The 19,209-nt window shown below is 43.0% G+C and overlaps 1 protein-coding gene across 2 annotated transcripts in view; it reads left to right on the forward strand.

The window, feature by feature from the left end:
- Positions 1–1,774: 1,774 nt before the first annotated feature.
- EXOC6 (exocyst complex component 6) overlaps positions 1,775–19,209 on the forward strand; it is a 227,528-nt gene continuing 210,093 nt past the window's right edge. The window contains exons 1-2 of one of the 2 annotated variants that reach the window (XM_017876754.1): positions 1,775–1,954; positions 5,250–5,361. In XM_017876754.1, the coding sequence (XP_017732243.1) occupies positions 1,918–1,954; positions 5,250–5,361 (149 nt within the window). In that variant the 5' untranslated portion in view covers positions 1,775–1,917. Of the gene's footprint in view, positions 1,955–5,249; positions 5,362–19,209 lie in introns of those variants that run through there. The other variant, XM_017876757.1, reaches the window with a different exon arrangement.

A 19,209-nucleotide genomic window follows, 5' to 3' on the forward strand; every position in this document is an offset into this window, starting at 1 on the left:
GCTTCTGCTCTTAACCTCACTTCACATGTGTCCATGTCCTTGATTTCCTTGGCATGAGGCAACGAACCTCAGACAACAAGGCCAGACAATAACTCCACTTCACTACCTTCTGGGGCACCCCTGCCTTGTCCCCAATTTCCCAGATATGTTTCCTAGAGACTGTGAATTGTAGAGGGGGCTTCTGTGCCAATGAAACACACGAACATATCAGAAGCATTTGAACCAGAGTGACTCCATCTTGAATAAGGTCTGGGTTAAATGAGGCTGATACCTACTGGGCTGCATTCCCAGGAGGTTAGGCATTCTAAGTCACAGGATGAGATAGGAAGTTGGCACAAGACACAGGTCACAAAGACCTTGCGGATAAAACAGACTGTGGTGAAAAAGTCAGCCAAATCCCACCAAAACCAAGATGGTGATGAGAGTGACTTCCGTCATCCTCACTGCTCATTATAATGCTTTAGCATGCTAAAAGACACTGGCACCAGCATCATGACAATTTACAAATGCCATGGCAATGTCGGGAAGTTATTCTATATGGTCTAAAAAGGGGAGGAACGCCAATTCTGGGAATCGCTCACCCCTTTCCCAGAAATCTCATGAATAATCCACCCCTTGTTTAGCATATAATAAAGAAACAACAATAAGTATAAGCAGCTGAGCACCCATGCCACTGCTCTGCCTATGGAGTAGTCATTCTTTATTCCTTTATTTGCTTTATAAATTTTCTTTCACTTTATGGATTCGCCTCAAATTCCTTCTTGTGTGAGATCCAAGAACCCTCTCTTGGGAGCCCTTTCTTGTAACAAACAATGCTTCCCACTAGTGGTTCCAGTACGGAGCAAGGAGCCTGAGAGTCTAGTCTTGGTGATGGAGTGAGAAAGGTGAGCGACTGATGCCGTTTTATTTGCAGAATAAACTTACTTTAAATAAAAGGTTGATTTCCAGTTCTAGAGGGACAGGGGTTCCTAGCAGGCTAATGGGACAGAGGCTCAGTTATAGAGAAAAAAGAAAAAGGCCTAGAAAAGGGCCCTAAGGAACAGGACTATATCAACTTCACACATGGCTTGATGGTGTGTCCCAAAGATCAGCCTGGGCACTACTGGCATTTCGGGCTGGATAATTCGTGTGTGTGTGTGTGTGTGTGTGTGTGTGTGTGTGTGTGTGTGGTGCAGGCCAGGTGGGGGTTTGTGCTGTGCATTGTAGGTTGTTTAGCAGTATCCCTGGCCCATTCCCACTAGATGTCAGTAGCACCACCCACCTCCCATGGTGACAATCAAATATGTAACCAGACATTTCCCTCCAGCAGGGCACCCGCAAGATCACCCAGTTGAGAACCACTAGCCTAGGGTCACTTAAACTTCTCTTGTCAGTGGTCAGACTTAATTCTAGGAAGTAGTCAAAGTGTTTGAGCTGCAGCTGGGAGGAGAGGTTAAGGGTCCAGACTGGGAACATTCCAGTCACACACCCCATTCTTTTTTATGGACATCTTGGAATATGGCTGTTTCAAAACTTTCCACTTCCTCCTTTTCTTTTCCTCATTTGATGAATTTGTTGTCAGCACTATGAGACGGGGGAGGTTGTTTTCTCTGTTACTTTTGGGAGGAGAGCCTCTCTTGTTCATTTAATCTGTGCAAACTTCCGGCAGGAAATGGCACTCAAGGAAAGTTTTGAATAAAAGGAAGATGCTGGTTTAGTCAGTGGAAACAGGAAGTTGTTGCCCTTGTCTCAAACAGTATAGAAGAAAGTTAAGAGGCAGAGAGAAACTGCACTTAGCAGGACTGGGAGGAGCAGAAGACAGTGGGGTGGGAGTAGAGGGAGGGTGGGGAGAGCTGAGGAGCAGAGGGAGGCAACTGGGCCACCAGGACAGAAGACCTTGAATCTCCAGGCTGAGCTGGCTGTACCGGAAGAGGATGAATGTGCTGTGTAGGAGAAGTGGGGTCATGCAGTGACAGTAAGTCAAAGCTATAGCGGTTTGTTAATTAAACTACTTTAGAGTATAGTATTCTTCTATACTATATTCTATTCTTTTTTTCTTTTTTGAGATGGAGTCTTGCTCTGTTACTCAGGCTGGAGTGCAATGGCATGATCTCGGCTCACTGCAACCTCCACCTGCCTGGTTTAAGCAGTTCTCTTGCCTCAGCCTCCCAAAGAGCTGGGACTACAGCCGCGTGCCACAATGCCCAGCTAATTTTTGTATTTTTGGTAGAGACGGGGTTTCACCATACTGGCCAGGCTGGTCTCGAACTCTTGACCTCAGGTGATCCGCCTGCCTCGGCCTCCCAACGTGCTAGGACTACAGGCGTGACCCACCGCGCCCAGCCTATTCTATTTAAATTAATACATTTTCGCTCCAATATTAACAGCATATGCCTACATTGTAAAATCTCCTTGACTAAAGAGAGAGAGAGAGAGAAAGCAAATGTGGCAAAATATTAACAATTGGTGAATCAGATGAAGGGTATATTTTGTTCACATTATATTCTTCTTGTAATTCTTCTATAAGTTTGAAAATTTTCAAAATTAAAATTTGTGCTGTGTGGAGAGAAGAATGAATTTTTAAAACCATGTGATATTTAGAACTGGATCAGTCATCACAGATGTATGTGTTCATGAATATGTGGCATTATGTATGAATTTTTTTCTCTTCAATGTAATATGGTGATGCTGATGGCTCTCTTAAGAGTGATATCTCATCATGTATTTATGTATTTTCAGGTCCTGACAAATACAATCTAGAATTGTCAGATTTTTGCATAATTTGCACCATTTCCTTACAAGGCAGAGGTAACTCAGCTTGTAGCTTTCACTATCATTCATTCATTGGCTAAGCATTTCTTGAGTATCTACTATAACTGTATACAAGGTGTATACTCTCTTTTTTTGAGATGGAGTTTTGCTCTTGTCGCCCAGGCAGGAGTGCAGTGGTGCAATCTTGGCTCACTGCAACCTCCGCCTCCCAGGTTCAAGCGATTCGCCTGTCTCAGGCTCCGGAGTAGCTGGAATTACAGGTGCCCACCACCACAGCCGGCTAATTTTTTAATTTTTAGTAGAGATGGGGTTTCACCATGTTGGCCAGGCCTGTTGCGAACTCCTGACCTCAGGTGATCCACCCGCCTCAGCCTCCCAAAGTGCTGGGATTACAGGTGTGAGCCACCACGCCCGGCCTACAAGGTGTACACTCTTAAGCATTATGGGGAATACAAATATGAATCAGATGGACATTCTGCACACATATAATCTTATAATTTGGTATAAGTTTAAAACCTTGCACATAAAGAACTTCTTTTTTTTGGCTGAAGTGCAGTGGCTTGATCTTGGCTCACTGCAACCTGTACCTCCCAGGCTCAAGCGATTCTTGGGCTTCAGATTCCCAAGTAGCTGGGACTACAGGCGCGTGCCACCACGCCCAGCTATTTTTTGTATTTTTAGTTGGCCAGGCTAGTCTCGAACTCCTGGCCTCAAGTGATCTACCCGCCTCGGATTCCCAAAGTGGTGGGATTACAGGTGTGAGCCACCATGCCCGACCAAGAACTTTTAGATTGAAAATTATTATTTTTGTCAAGTCTCAAAGGACTTACTCATCTTATTGGGAAATGGTCTGAGGCATATTCGTGCTGTATTTGTTCTGTCCTGCCATGGAACAAAACTAGGGCTGAGGGTTGGGGGCTATTGGTCGGGTTGAAGTGAAGAATGCTGCATTGGTTTGCCATTGCTCTATAACCCATCAGTTTGTGGCTGAAAACAACAGTCATTTAGTATTGCTCTTGTATCTGTGGCTCAGCTGGGGCTTGGTTCATAAGCATGGGTTTGGATGGGCAGTTCTGTTTCAGGCTACTGCAGCTAGATGAAAATATATACCTTCCCCTGAAGGTCTGTGGACCAGTGGGGATTACTCTATTTCACGTAGCTCTCAGGGAATGCTTTTCTTAGGTGATGGCAGAGGTGCAAGAGGACAAACAGAAATATGCCTTAGAGGCTTTAGAAAGCCTAGGCTCAGAACTCACATGCTATTATTTTAGCTTATGTATCACTGGCCAGCAGAAGTCACATGGCTGAGCCCAAAGTCATGGGACAGGGACAAATAGTGTGCCCACAGTGAGGTACTGGCAAGGGTATGGATGCAGGCAGGGGTGACAAACTGATGCAGTCTATGACAAATGCCATAGATTGTAGCTATAGCATGCTTTGAATACTACATTTTTAAGAGTACAAACTTCAATTTTTTGTCAGAACTTTTAAAAAAGGTCTGATAAAAACTAAAAAAAAAAAGCTTCATATGGAAGAATGTCACTACTCATTCCTTTAAATATTGTCTTTCTTGTATTAAGCAAGAAAGCTGAGCTTAAACTGAATTGAAGAAGATCAAGTGCAAGTGGTGATGGGAAATACATGCCCATTAGTTCTTCAGGCCTACTTGGGGCTGTCTGTAGGGCACATTTTCCTTTGCTATTTTGGGCCTCTGGTTCATGCACTCTTTCTTCCTCTCAGTGGCAGCTAGCCTTCTTAAAGGCTAGCTGACATCTTCGTTCTCTTTCTTTCTCTCCATCAAAACCTATTCTGCAGAAGGGATCTAGCAAACTCATTCACAGTGAGGCATAAGGAACTGAAAAGGAGTAAGATCTAAATGCCTCCAGAAGCATTTGTATTTGAACAAGAGATAAAAGAACTAATGGCTCCATCGCTAATGGAGGAAATTGACACTGCAGAATAGAGAAGCAAAGGAGATAGACAGGGCACCAAGGAATTAGCCTAGTGACCTCAAAATCACATCCCATAACACATTTCATTTTTCCTGGGCAAATTACCTCCTTGGGTTTGTGGTCAACGACATAGTTGCAGTAACAACTAGGAATGTAGCTTTGGTTGTGTATTTAGCGTAAATAATATTAATATATATGCCTTGTCAAATCACATGCATTTAGTAAACTTATATAGTGTAATGACTCTAATTCCTACATACAGTTATTGTCTTTGAGAAACAAGTGAATAAATATAGCCGGCACTAGGCAGGAACTTTCCGAACTGTGTCAAGGTTAATAATAAGTAAAATGTTACAAGTGGAGACAGGACAGCAACAGCTGTGCAACATTCTTGGAAGCAAAGACTTTGATAGCATGAAGTCAGACAGTGAGCTTGTTTTTGTTGCTCCTTTGGGTAAACAGAGGATCCTTCCAATAATTATAAGGAAAACGGCATTTATTTTTATAAATTACAACAGTTTTTCACTCAATATCTGATGTCTGCAGCTGGGAAATCAGGGGCCTGTGGAACGATGTTGGAAGAAGAAACAGATCAAACCTATGAGAATGTCCTGGCTGAGATTCAGTCTTTCGAGCTGCCTATTGAAGCTACTTTAAGGTAGGGCACCGTTGCATTTTATTGTGTCTTCTTCAGCGGTGATAAGGTGGTCCTTTTCCTTGCTTTTTATAATTCTTTATAAGAGTAAAAAATATTTTTGCAAAACAGTTACAGTCCTGTATGTACTTAATCTCAAAGTTTTCTTATCCTTAGAGAAATTACAGGACATAATTAATCCATTTTATTTTGCATGTTTCCTAACTCATCACCATAAGATTAAAAACTATGACTTTCAAATGATCAAAAAGGACCTCAGTCACCTCCTAATAAATGTATTTGAGGTTTCAATTGTTTTCTTTAGCATATCACTTAGTGAAAAACATCCAGAACAATTAGACATATCAATGAAGCCAATTTACATTTGGGTGGATATGAGTTGTAGGAAAAAATGTAGACCATTTTTTTATATTGTAGCTGCTGTCTTGAGTGTTTGGTGACCGCTCATGTATTATTTTGTTTCCATATAAGGTTTATTTATTTTTTCTTTTTCACATCTTCTTGGATACCAACATATAAGGTTTAAAAATAGCTTATTTGGTAATGTGGGTATTAATTTGCACAGTTCAAGAATAGGATTAAAATGAAAAACTATATGTCATCGTGTTCAAAGGGCAGCTTTTAAAATTTAATTCTTATTCTCTATGTCTGCCTGTCTCTACACCTATCAGTGTGGGAACAAGATATTCATCACTGAATTTGATAGTGACAGTCAATAAATATTTGTTGACTAATATTTGTAGATTAAGTGGAAGGATATGTGTGTGTGTGTGTGTGTGACCTCTTCATTCTCAGAAAGTCCCCAGGGCCAAGTGCTTCTAAGTCCACTAAAGTTTAAACCTGGATAAGTTTCTCCCAGCTATTTAAATCTTATTTTGCATTAAACATAGTTTGAATGTCTTCAAAGTTCTTAGGGTGGTGTTAGGGACATGGTAAACAATTGAGATTTGTTGGTTCATTCTTGGATTATCAATATGTAGGTATAGTTGCAGAATAATTACAACTCCATTATAACTATTATATATACCTTCATCCTATCTGAGCATCATAAATATTCTGTGAAAAAGGGCTGGTAATTTTCAGTGGTAGAAACCAGAGCTTTGTAGCAATGGAAAACTCAATAATTTTCTCCATATGGAGCATACTTTGAATTGTACCATTGCCTTCTAAAACTTGTGTATCTGCCTGGTGGCTACGTAGGTGGTCAAGTGCTAGGTGCTAGGTAGTTAAGTGCTAGGTGCTAGGTGGCTAAGTCTAAGTGGAAACAAGAGAAAGGGTGAAGGGAGCCTAGATGTGTTTTAGTTACTATGGCCTCTGCTCCCATTGCTGCTTCAGAGCCCTTGGTCTTCAACTTGTAACCCCTTCTACGTTTCCCCAGTCTCACAACCCTGGCCAACATCTACAGACTTTGTCTGTCCTTAGAACTATCCTGTCGGCTAGTCTGTCTCTGGTGTTGGACTTGACTTCCTTTCTTGGTGCTTGGATCTTTTTTATCTTCTCTTCTTAGGACAAATATCCCTGGTACCAATCTTGTACCTGGTCTTTCTACAGCAAAAAATCATTTAGATTTGGCAGCCACAGCACTCTCTCAGCATCACCCTCAAGGGCAGAGCCTGCATAGATATGTTCTCCAGGTGCTACCTTGTCACCACCATGCAGTGGACCTAAAATACCAATTGTTAGCTTAATGTTTGGGTATAAAAAAAGGATGAGAACACTCCTTTCCAAAGGCTACTGTTAAAACACACTGATGTTATTTTGGGGTGTAGAGTGAAGTTACAAGCCCCTAACAAGCCTTTATCTGGGACAGTATTCAACAAAAAGCTTTCCTAATTTTCTAAACCGTTCATCTAATAAGTTGATTAGATGAAGACTTCTTAGATTGGCGTTTGATGCCTTTCCATACATATGTGCGTGTGTCACCAAATTTCTACTGCAACTGTGCTTCAGGAACACATCAGCTCATGTGGCCAAATATGAGGGTTGAAAAATAATGACATGAGTCTCATTTCAGTCAAACTAGACTCTGCTATTTGACAATATGCTTCCTAGAGCTTAGGGTTCCTTTCCCCTATTATTCACTATTCCTTCTGCCTGCTAAAATCCAACGTATCTTGCAAGGCATAGCTCTAATGCTCTTTCTAGCGCTACTTACCTAGCTGCTAGGTGCCAGGCACTGTGGAAACTTCTATAAAGGTTACTAAGATATAAGTAAGACACAGGCCCTGCCCTCAGGAACCTTTAGCCTGAAATGGTTATAACACAATGCACACACATAAACACACACACACAAGCCAGAATAAATGCTCTGGATTCTTTGAAGCCTCTCCTATCTAGATGTGAATATTCCATTGCGAATCCCCATCTAGATATGAATATTCCATTGTGGAAGCCCCTAAGAATGTGATTCATATGAGCTCATGGGCTAATAGTGAAGAAAATACTTACCTTTCTAATAAAAATGAAAAGAGACAGTCGAGCAAGAATGTCATCATTTCGGCAAAGAAGAGAAGGAGGAGGAAGTATTTTAAAATGTCAAGCTCTGGCTGCTTGCAGTGGCTCAGTCCCAGCACTTTGGGAGGCTGAGGTGGGAGATCGCTTGAGGCCAGTTGAAGACCAGCCAAAGCAACATGGTGAGACCCTGTCCCTATAAAACACTTTTTAAAATTAGCTGGTGACTTGTGCCTGTAGTCTCAGCTACTCAGGAGGCCAAAGAGGGAGGCTCACTTGAGTCCAGGAAGTCAAGACTGCAGTGAGCTATGATCATGCCACTGCACCCCAGCCTGAGTGACAAGAGTAAGATCCTGTCTCCAAAACCAAAACAAAATCGAAACCAAAAGAAAACTATAAGCTCTAAGGGCTGAGAGGGTGGAAAAGGAGTTTGGCTGGAGGCAGCCGAAGGCCCTGCCGTGAGGCCCTGGAATGAACAGTGAGAGAAAGGTTAGGATACCGGGACTGGAAATGCAAGAGAGAAACATTCCCAGGGAAAAGCTTGCACCTGGGAATTCAGGTAGAGAGAATATTGAAGAGTTTGCCTACGTGTTTTTCCCTGTCACAGAAGAAAGGCATTACTTTGACAGATATTTTCTGCTGTAAAATCCTGAACTCTGTTAGCTTCCTTTCCCGGTCCACCTTGTTTTGCAGGTAGTCAACCTGAGGTGGCCTATTTGAGGTCAGAGTTTATATCTGGGCCAGGTGGAGTTTACTCCCCTAACAAGTTGAGCTCAGAGAGTTCAGTGACTTAGGACTCAAGAGATGGTTTCTACCAGTGTAATTTAAGGGCACCTGAACGACATTTCTTTTGCAGAGCATTCAAACCTTCCTGCATACTCATCCCCATACACCATCTGGGAAAACGAGTCTCCTCTGTCTCAGGCGTCATGGGTGGGTTGTGGAGACAAGGAATCATTGTCAATGGCCTATAATGCCTTTCACCCCACCAGGCTGTGTTCTTCCCACCTCCTGACTTTATACATGGCTACTCCCAGGACAAGCTTCTCCCAGATGGTCCAGCTCATTTGCTGCCTGACTTTCCCAGTGAGCCCTTTTGTTGGCTTCTTTGGCCCTCTTTTCGAAACAGTGGACAAGAATCAGATGCTTCTGAGGTCTTGCATTTGTTTTCATTTTTTGTGTGAAATGGAATTTAAGGCCCATAGCATTAAGTTTAAAGGAAAGATAGTTTCAGGGGAGAGCTGAGACTCTATACTTTTCCCATGGTTTACTTGCAATGCCAATGAAACTTCCATTAAAACCATCTCAGACAACTACAGAGTTTGAATTGGGGAAGAAAATACCAGCGTGGAAAAGTGGAATTTGATGTTAGCCATGCAGATGGCGACTGAACTTAAGAAAAAAGGGGAAAATGTAAAGGAAGGCCTACTGTTAGTGCCTGTGTTGTCCCAGCATGGTTTAGCTTTGGGCATTCAAAATCCCCTACCTAGGCCAGGCGGGGTGGCTCATGCCTGTAATCCCAGCACTTTGGGAGGCTGAGGCCGGTGGATCACGTGAGCTCAGGAGTTCAAGACCAGCCTGGCCAACATGGCAAAACCCCATCTCTACTGAAAAATAACAAAAATTAACTGGTCATTGTGGTGCATGTCTGTAGTCCCAGCTGCTTGGGAGGCTGAAGTGGGAGAATCACTTGAAACTGGGAGGTGGAGGTTGCAGTAAGCCGAGATTGGGCCATTGCACTCTGGCCCGGGCGACAGAGTAAGACTCTGCTAAAAAAAAAAAAAATCCCCTAGCTTGCAGAATATTGGTAGGCTGAAACTTAACGGGCAGGTAAAGTCTGCAATTAGTTTTCCTTCCCTAATCCTTTTGCCCTGAGCATGACTGTTTTCATTACATTGCAACCATAGGCTAATTTCTACTGGATGTTCTCATTCTGTTGAGGTTTCCTGATTTTCTCTCTAGCCTCTCCATTTGATGCAGATGTGCCTGGCTCCTTGCCAGCTCCTTCCGCTAGGGGGCGTACCTGTCCCTGGGAAACTTAATGACTGTCCGGAGCCATGTTCAAGAAAACAACATTAGTCCCTGCTGTACTCAGTATTACCAACTTACTTGCACAAGGATGGTCAATAGGTTTCAAGTAGCATATCAATTCAATGCATTGGGAATGGTTGCCTGAATCTTCATACTGAGGATGATCCTGATAAATTAGTGATGATAGCTATGGTCCTAGGATAGGGTAGTAGCAGTATTCGCAACATTTATTTACCATATTCACACTAGAACTTCCTGCTGTCAGGCATCACCCATCAGACCTGCTCCCATGGATACTGAATCAGACCTGGATGTAGCCTGGGGCTCACGATGCCCCTTGGAGTCCTGCAGGTGTGTTATTAGCCCCTTAGAACAGGTCCTGAAGTCACAATGTCTGAACCGACTTGGATTCAGAAGTCACAGCATGTTTTGTGGCTGTAGCTGAGCCTGAGATGATCAAATCATGGACCCATTGTAGGGTACTGCAAAGTTAGTGGGAGGTAGAAAGGTAGGGGACTGTGGGGGTGGGGGTGGATGTCTAAAGAAGGCCCTGCAGAGGACTGGGAAAAATAGGAGGAAAAGGGAATTGTACAAGATGACGTACCAGAAGAAATTTTTGTAATTGTTTTATGATAACATAATTGTTTCACACTTGTATTCACAGACTCTCTCAGGCACTTTTCCAAAAGCTGACCGTGAAGTTTTATCAGTTTAAAAGCAAACAGGATATCATATTTCTTTGACTTTCATGTTTTAGGAATAAAGATAACGTGCTTTTAGGAAAGGAAAGAAAACATTAAAAAAAAAACCAACCCTAAACTGTATATACTATAAAATCTTAGAATGATATACTAAAAAAAACAAACTAAATTTAACTGTGGATGTTCTAGAATGTTCTTGCTATTTATATCTTTATAAATGTAAGATTTCTATTAAATCTTATTTTATCAAGTATATTCATTGAGATCAAAGGTCTAGATTTTAATCTGGACTGGACATTTACCACTTGTATGATTTTGGCCTTAGTTTCTGAAACTATAAAGTGGGGATTATGATAAAACCTATCTCAAAGGATTAGTGTCTATAAGGTACTTAGCATAATAGTTGGCTGGTACAGAGTAAATACTCAATAATTAGTGTTGACTATTATTGTCTAGTTTACATTTGGGATGGATATTCCAGTATGACTTAATAAATATATACTTTAGAGTCGTGAAGTAAACAATCACTTATAACATCTTGAAATTCTGAGCAAGTGTGAAATATTGAGTTATACAAATTAAAAAAATTTTTTTTATTTGACAAATAATTGCATATATTTAGAGTACAGAACTTTTTTTTATTTTTATTTTTTTGACACAGAGTCTGGCTCTGTCATTCAGGCTTGAATACAGTGGCACAATCTTGGCTCACTGCAGCCTCTGCCTTTTGGGCTCAAGCAATTCACCCATCTCAGCCTCTTGAGTAGCTGGAACTACAGGCGTGTGCCACCATGCCCGGCTAATTTTTGTATTTTTTGTAGAGACGAGGTTTCACCATGTTGCCCAGGCTTGTCTCAAACTCCTGAACTCCAGCAATCTGCCTGCCTTGGCCTCTCAAAGTGCTGGGATTACAGGTGTGTGCCACCATACCTGGCCTATTTATAGTGTATATTGTGATGTTTCACGGTCTGTTTACATTGTAGAATGATTAAATCAAGTTAATTGTATCTATCACCTTACATATTTTTTTTTTTTTGTGGTGAGAACATTTAAAATCTATTTTGAGCAATTTTGACATATGCAATATATTATTATTAATTATAGTCACCATTCTGTGCAATAGGTCACCAAAGCTTATTTCTCCTAACTGAAACTTTGATTAACATCTTTGATTAACATCTTTCCTTTTCCCATCTACCTCTCTCCTCAGCCTCTGGTAACTACCATTCAACTCTCAACTTCTCTGAGTTCAACCTTTTTAGATTCTACATGTAAGTGAGATCATGCAGTATTTGTGTTTCTGTGCCTGGCTTACAGTAATGTAAATTTTATTTTGGTTGCATAATATTCAGGGGAGAGAGGTGTTAATTTTAAAAATCACATTCACTAATGCTTATATTTTATACTAATGCAATATCATGACCTGATTTCATCTCTAATGAGAATAGTATAGTGTTCTGCATAAAAATGGAGTCCAGAGAAATTGTTCAGAAATAAGTTTGGGCCTAACCATGACTGAGGCTTGCTGCATCTGTGGCACCTCAGAAAAGTCTGGAATGTCTTATGCGTGTGGGCTATACAGTTACCCAATTTTTGCTGGACATTTAAATGATATCATTAGCTATTTGATGTTTATTGCAACACTAGATAAAACTTTAAAAACATTTTTATGTTTAGGAGCCAAATATTCCAACCAGGGAGACAGTTTTGGTTATTTAGTGGTTAAGTGAATGGGCTTTGGAACCAGAAGGATACGGGTTGAAATTCCGCCTTTATAATTACTAATAGAGCTGTTGAAACGATTAGGTGAATTAGGCATGAAATGTATAATGAAATGTATCATAGCAAATGCTCATTCACTCATTCATTCAGTAAATAAATAATAATGGCACATTTACAGTGTGACAGGCAGTGGTCTGGGTGCCGTTGATACAGCAAGATCAAGATCTGGAAAGTCCGTGCTCACAGAGAGCTTGCATTTTAGTGAAGAGAGCCAGAAATACACCCATAAAAAAGTGTTAATAAGTGCTATGAAGAATAAAAAAAAATAGGCCAGGTGCAGTGGCTCACGCCTGTAATCCCACCACTTTGGGAGGCTGAGGCAGGCAAGTCATGAGGTCAGGAGTTCAAGACCAGGCTGACCAACATGGTGAAATCCTGTCTCTATTAAAAATACAAAAATTAGCCAGGCGTGGTGGTGCATGCCTGTAATCCTAGCTACTCAGGAGGCTGAGGCAGGAGAATTACTTGAACCCGCGAGGCGGAGGTTGTAGTGAGCTGAGATCACGCCACTGCACTCCAGCCTGGGTGACAGAGTGAGACTCTGTCTCAGAAAAAAAACAAAAAAGTAAGGAATAGGAGGGTTTAGGGATGCTAATATCCCTAGCCAGGGAGTAAATGTCAGCTATCATTATCATTGTCATTTCATTAGCTACATTTCTAATCCTATTTTGCCAAGAGGAGAGAGAAAAATCAGACAAGTGAGAGGAAAGGGAGAAAGGGCAAAGGGCAGAAAAGGAAGGCTAAGCAGGGAAAGAGGGAGGAATAGACAGTGCATTGAACAGGACAACGAATAAGAAAACCAACAAGGAGAAGGAAGGTAAGAGGAGACAGCAGGGAGAGTTGCTTGTCTTATAAACTGCTGGTGGTGGTGGAGTTGGTGGTGGTGGTGGGGGGTGTTATTTGAAGGAAAGACAGAATGGAACTCAGAGAAAATGATATTGTTCTTTAACTGCTCAGTGGACTTTAAAATGTTTCATTTTGGGGCTTTCAGGACATTTTCTGAGGGCAGGGTTGGCAACATAATTTGTGGGGCCTAGGGCAAAATGAAAATGTAGATTCCTTTTTCAAAAATCATTAAGAATTACAAGATGGTGATGACAGAGTAGTGAATCAAAGGCAACTGCGTAGGTCACACACCATGAGCCAGCCCTGTCTGAGAGCTTAACACAGAGCATGGTACACAACAAACATTTAATAAAAATAGTTGTTGAATGAACAAAACCCGGGGCTAGTTGCTTTTGAACTCCTCTGAGGACTGGCCCGTATTTTAGAAAAAAACGGATTTTATTTGGCTTCAATTTCAAATTTCCTTCTATTGTTCTCCACCGTGGGGTCCAGATCTTTATGGAACAGCCGATTCCTGCACAGGGTTTTACAGCCGGAATCCTCCCAGACCAGCTGGGCTTTGTTTATTCTTTTGCACTTACACAGTGTGGCCACTTGGGGTCACCACAACAAAAAGGCAGAAGCTGGAGGAGGGACCTTGTGACGGTGGACATCTGAAACCAGTGGTTAAAAGCCGCGGGGAAGGATTAGTTTATCAGAGCCAATGTATAAAGACTGTCTGTACTTTACATTTTGATACAGTTCTATAATTCTATAACAAGAGCTCTAAAACTCTTTAAGAAACATTTGAATGATGCCAAGTTTTGAGAGGATAATGATAGGGTTCCCAGGGGCGAGGAGGGGAATCTTTTTGTAGATGTGTACCCTACCTCCAAAAACATGCATTTGGCCGGGCGCGGTGGCTCACGCCTGTAATCCCAGCACTTTGGGAGGCCGAGGCGGGCGGGTCACGAGGTCAGGAGATTGAGACCATCCTGGCCAACATAGTGAAACTCCATCTCTACTAAAATACAAAAGATTAGTTGGGTGGGCCGGCGCGGTGGCTCATGCCTGTAATCCAAGCACTTCTGGAGGCCGAGGTGGGTGGATCACGAGGTCAGGAGTTCAAGACCAGCCTGGCCAAGATGGTGAAACCCCATCTCTACTAAAAATACAAAAATTAGCTGGGCGTTGTGGCTGGTGCCTGTAACCCCAGCTACTCGGAAGGCTGAGGCAGAGAACTGCTTGAACCTTGGAGTTGGAGGCTGCAGTGAGCCGAGACCGCACCACTGCACTCCAACCTGGGCGACAGAGCGAGACTCTGTTTAAAAAAAAAAAAAAATTAGCTGGGCGTGGTGGCACATGCCTGTAGTCCCAGATACTCAGAAGGCTGAGGCATGGGAATCACTTGAATTCGGAAGGCGGAGGTTGCAGTGAGCGGAGATCGCGCCACTGCACTCCAGCCTGGTGACAGAGCAAGACTGCGTCTCAAAAAAAAAGGAAAAAGAAAAACATGCCATTTACAACATTAAGCTTAATACGAGAAGTATTCGCATGTGGATCATTCACTTATTAATTCACATATAGCCCCTACTATATGCAAGGCACTGGGCTGGACAGTGAACAATACAGGCATCATCCCTGTGCTTGACGTAGGAGCAGTTCTTGGAAATGGAGACAGACTCAGTGATTTGTTCACCACCATGATATGTGCTTCCAAGGATGAGTGAGCACTGCCCCCAAAGACAACGAAAGGCGCTTGCCTTAAAAGCGCAGGATCCAGAGGGTTCGCTAAAGTGGGTCTGGAACCAAGAATCCAACCCAAAGACATGTTCCTGTTTCCCTCTCTACAAAAGCAGGAAACATATTTCAGGTGGTTTACACCCACCAAGCATGCAGAAAACCCTGATACACAATCAGGTTTTTTTTTTTTTTAATGATTAGAAAAAAGAACATTTATGTGTCTGGTTTCTATTTTTATTTTATCAAAGAGGAGGCTAAAATGCTGGGCTCTCTGGCTTACTAGCAAATGCCTGATAACCCTAGTCGCCAATGCTAATGTTGACTGAGCTCTAGGCTAAACATTATACATATATTACCGTCTTTAATCCTCACACAATTTGGTAAGCTAGGGATTCTTACTGTCCTTAATTCACACTTGAAGAAGCTAAGGCTTAGTCAAGTAACTCCCCGAGGCCTAGCATCTAGTAAGAGATGAGTTGGAATTTGAACTCAAGTAGTTAAATGCCAGACCAGAGCAGCTGCACTCTACAACCTCATTCTGAGGGAGGCGCTTTCCCAAGACAGGTCATTAGTCTGTAGATAAATGATGCAAAGATAAGTTGCTAATGACTAAGAGTTTATTTACAAGTCAAATCCTTACTTTGCCAATTAGTTTTATACTGGACACAAAATGCATCTCCTGCTCTGCCGGTCTTCCTGGTGTATCTTTCTTCTTCCAGGAGTCCTGAAAAGAGATTTTGGATTGATCTCTGGAAGTCAATATCCACTGCCAAAAAATAATTCCACATGCATCTGCAATCCACCTGTCTGTGCCCTGCTACTCCATAACCTTAGTGCAGACATTAAATCATTCACTCCTAGGGCCTGGGCGTGGTGGCTCATGCTTGTGATCCCAGCACTTCAGGAGGCCGAATCAGGGTGATGACTTGAGGGAAGGAGTGTGAGACCAGCCTGGCCAACATGACGAAACCCCATCTCTACTAAAATACAAAATTAGCTGGACGTGGTGGCTTGCACCTGTAATCTCAGCTACTCAGGAGGCTGAGCAGGAGAATCGCTTGAACCCGGTAGGCAGAGGTTGCAGTGAGCCAAGATTGTGCCACTGCACTCCAGCCTAGGCAACAGAGAGAGACTCCATCTTAAAAAAAAAAAAAAAAGGAAAAAAAAAAAAGAATAGNTCATTCACTCCTAGGGCCTGGGCGTGGTGGCTCATGCTTGTGATCCCAGCACTTCAGGAGGCCGAATCAGGGTGATGACTTGAGGGAAGGAGTGTGAGACCAGCCTGGCCAACATGACGAAACCCCATCTCTACTAAAAATACAAAAATTAGCTGGACGTGGTGGCTTGCACCTGTAATCTCAGCTACTCAGGAGGCTGAGCAGGAGAATCGCTTGAACCCGGTAGGCAGAGGTTGCAGTGAGCCAAGATTGTGCCACTGCACTCCAGCCTAGGCAACAGAGAGAGACTCCATCTTAAAAAAAAAAAAAAAAAAAAAAAAAAAAAAAAAAAATTCATTTATCCCTTGGATGGGCTTCCCCCACCCCACATTTATATGTTTGATATATCTATGTCCATGATTAAAATTAGGGCTGGGTGTGGTGGCTCACGCCTGTAATCCCAACACTTTAGGAGGCCGAGACCGGCAGATCACCTGAGGTTGGGAGTTTGAGACCAGCTTGACCAACATGGAGAAGCCCCCCATCTCTACTAAAAATACAAAATTAGCTGGGCGTGGGGGCACGTGCCTGTAATCGCAGCTACTCGGGAGGCTGAGGCAGGAGAAACGCTTGAACCCAGGAGGCGGAGGTTGCAGTTAGCCAAGATCACGCCATTGTTACCCAACCTGGGTAACAAAAGCAACACTCCGTCTCAAAAAAACCAACCAAACAAACAAAACAAATGTACAGTTAGTTATTTAGGACATTTAACTTTGAATTCTTAGCTAAAACCTCCAGGTACTCACAGAACTGTCAGAAGTCTCAGAGGGAACCAGCAAAAACTGTTTCAGAAGGAGAAGTGGTAAATGGACTTCCTTCCATGTTCACTTGAATTTCGGGGAAGATACTGCTGCTTATGTTGAAGTAATCTCTCTGGGCAGGTGTTGAAACAGGCCTGGCCTGAGGAGTGCCTAAGCAGGGCTGGTTTCCCAGAGCAGGGGCACACTTGGAGCTGGCTTTGGAATAAAAGGTATGAGGACTGATGAAGAAAAGGGGGAAAGTTCTAGGTAGGGAATAATCAGGAAAGTAATGCTCCAGCTGGAGACATTGGTCAAATAGGAAGCCGGCCTGTGCCACATGCCCTGCTCTCCTCATCTTGCTCGCTATCATAGTTCACTGCAGCCTCGAACTCCTGGGCTCAAGTGATCCTCCCACCTCAGCCTCCCAAAGCTCTGGGATTATAGGTGTAAGCCACTGTGCTTGAGCTAAGTTCTTAAGAGGGGAAAATAAACTTTTGAAAATTGAAACTGAGACATAAAAAAATGAAGACAAACTTTATCCCCTCCCACAAAGAGAATGAAAAGCTAGGTCTCTCTGCAGGAAATGGAAGACTATCTTAGCTCAATGGATGTGTATAGCCAGAATCCATTGCTCTGAAGATTCCAGATTAATAGGAAGGTGAGCATTAGCAATGTTTTACAGGGCCCTTCCTAAGTTTGGTAGGCAGTGGGTCCTAGAATGTGATGCTCACATTCTAATCTCTGGAACCTGTGAATATGTTATTTTTACATGACAAAGGGGACAGCGCATATGTGATTAAGGTTAAGGACCCTGAGATGGAAGATTATCCTGGATTAAATGGTTGGGTCCACTCTAATCATATGGGTCCTTAAAAACTGAGCATCTTTTCCAGCCTAAGTCAGAGTCAGAGGAAGATGTGACCACAGAAGAATGATCAGAGAGATGCTACTAGATTTGAAGATGGACGAAGGGGGCCATGAGCCAAGGAATGTGGGTGGCCTCCAGAAGCTGGAAAAGGCAAAGAAATTCTCCCGCAGGGTCTCAGGCAAGGAACACAGACATGCTGACACCTTGATTTTTAGCCCAGTGAGACCTGTGACAGACTTCTAACCTACAGAACTGTAAGATAATATGTCTGAGTCATTTTAAGCTACTGAATCTGTAGTGATTTGTTATAGCAACAATGGAAAACTCATACACCATGGGACAGCAATATAAGGTAGACACTGCTATTGTCATTTACAGTCATTTAACTGACATAGAACTAGGTTCTTGCCCAATGTTAACACAGCTGTCAAGTGATATTTATCCAAGAATTAATGTCTTCAGACACTGGTCTTCAGAGCTCATGCTCTATTACACAAAACCACCTCCCAGGATGTTTGTGGGAAGGAGGCTGGAGGTAGGTTTCAAGTAAAAGCTCACTGAGGGTGACTGAGTTACACAGCTGGATAAAGAGTTGGTTGACTCAAAGGGAAGCTTTTCAAAGCCCTGGATTAATGTAGAGCAGAAAGTAGTTGTTCCTCAGGCTAGGTTTGCATTCTGTTCCTGTTTAGTCTTCCTTCCTCCCTGCTTCGATCATGACAAACTGGTTTACTCAGTGTCCCACAAACATGTCATTAAGCAGGACTTTTTTCTACACTGATACTTTTGTCCAAGCCTCCCTGCCTTCTCTCTCCCACCTCCCTGCTGCTAACCCCCTTTCAAGAGCTCTCACCCCTCCTCAACCCAGCTACCCTGACCTGGGGGCACTGGGATTCAGGGACTTTGACATGAATCACACATCGCCCTGGGCTTTTTTTTTTTCCGGTATCTTTGCCATCAAGTGCCTTAATTTCTCGTCATTTAATTTTTCTGTCGTTTATAATTTATTTCCAAGTTGACTGGCCGCTGGTGGACTTCTTGCAGGTGGGGACATGAATCTACCTGGAGCGGTCTTCATGGTCAACTGGGATCTTTATTCGTTCCTAAAATAAATCTTACTATCACGCGCAATTTTGCTTTTCGTGAGTGCATGTTTTCCTTTCTCTGATTGCCCACAACGCAGAGTACATCAGGCCCTTGTTAAATGTCCCCGTGGCTCTTATTACAGAGGCAGGGTGATGATCTGAGTGTCCACCTCGCTGACTACTACGGTATCCCCAGCGTGTGGCACAGGGTGTGGCACACACAGAAGACAAGAATATATGTTAAAGCCCAAAGGCCGGGACTAGACGCCCAGGAGGAGCTAGTCGCGAGGGAGAGCAGGAGGCCAGCTGGGTACCCGGCTGCCGTCCGCAGCCCCCACTCACTCCCGCAGGTGCGGGGGCGAGAGCCGGGTCGCGCGCCTCCTGCCCGGCGTTCCGCGCGCCCCCCAGCCG

The sequence above is a fragment of the Rhinopithecus bieti genome, unplaced genomic scaffold, assembly GCF_001698545.2.
Source record: "Rhinopithecus bieti isolate Rb0 unplaced genomic scaffold, ASM169854v2 scaffold_9383, whole genome shotgun sequence".
Classification (NCBI taxonomy): domain Eukaryota; kingdom Metazoa; phylum Chordata; class Mammalia; order Primates; family Cercopithecidae; genus Rhinopithecus; species Rhinopithecus bieti.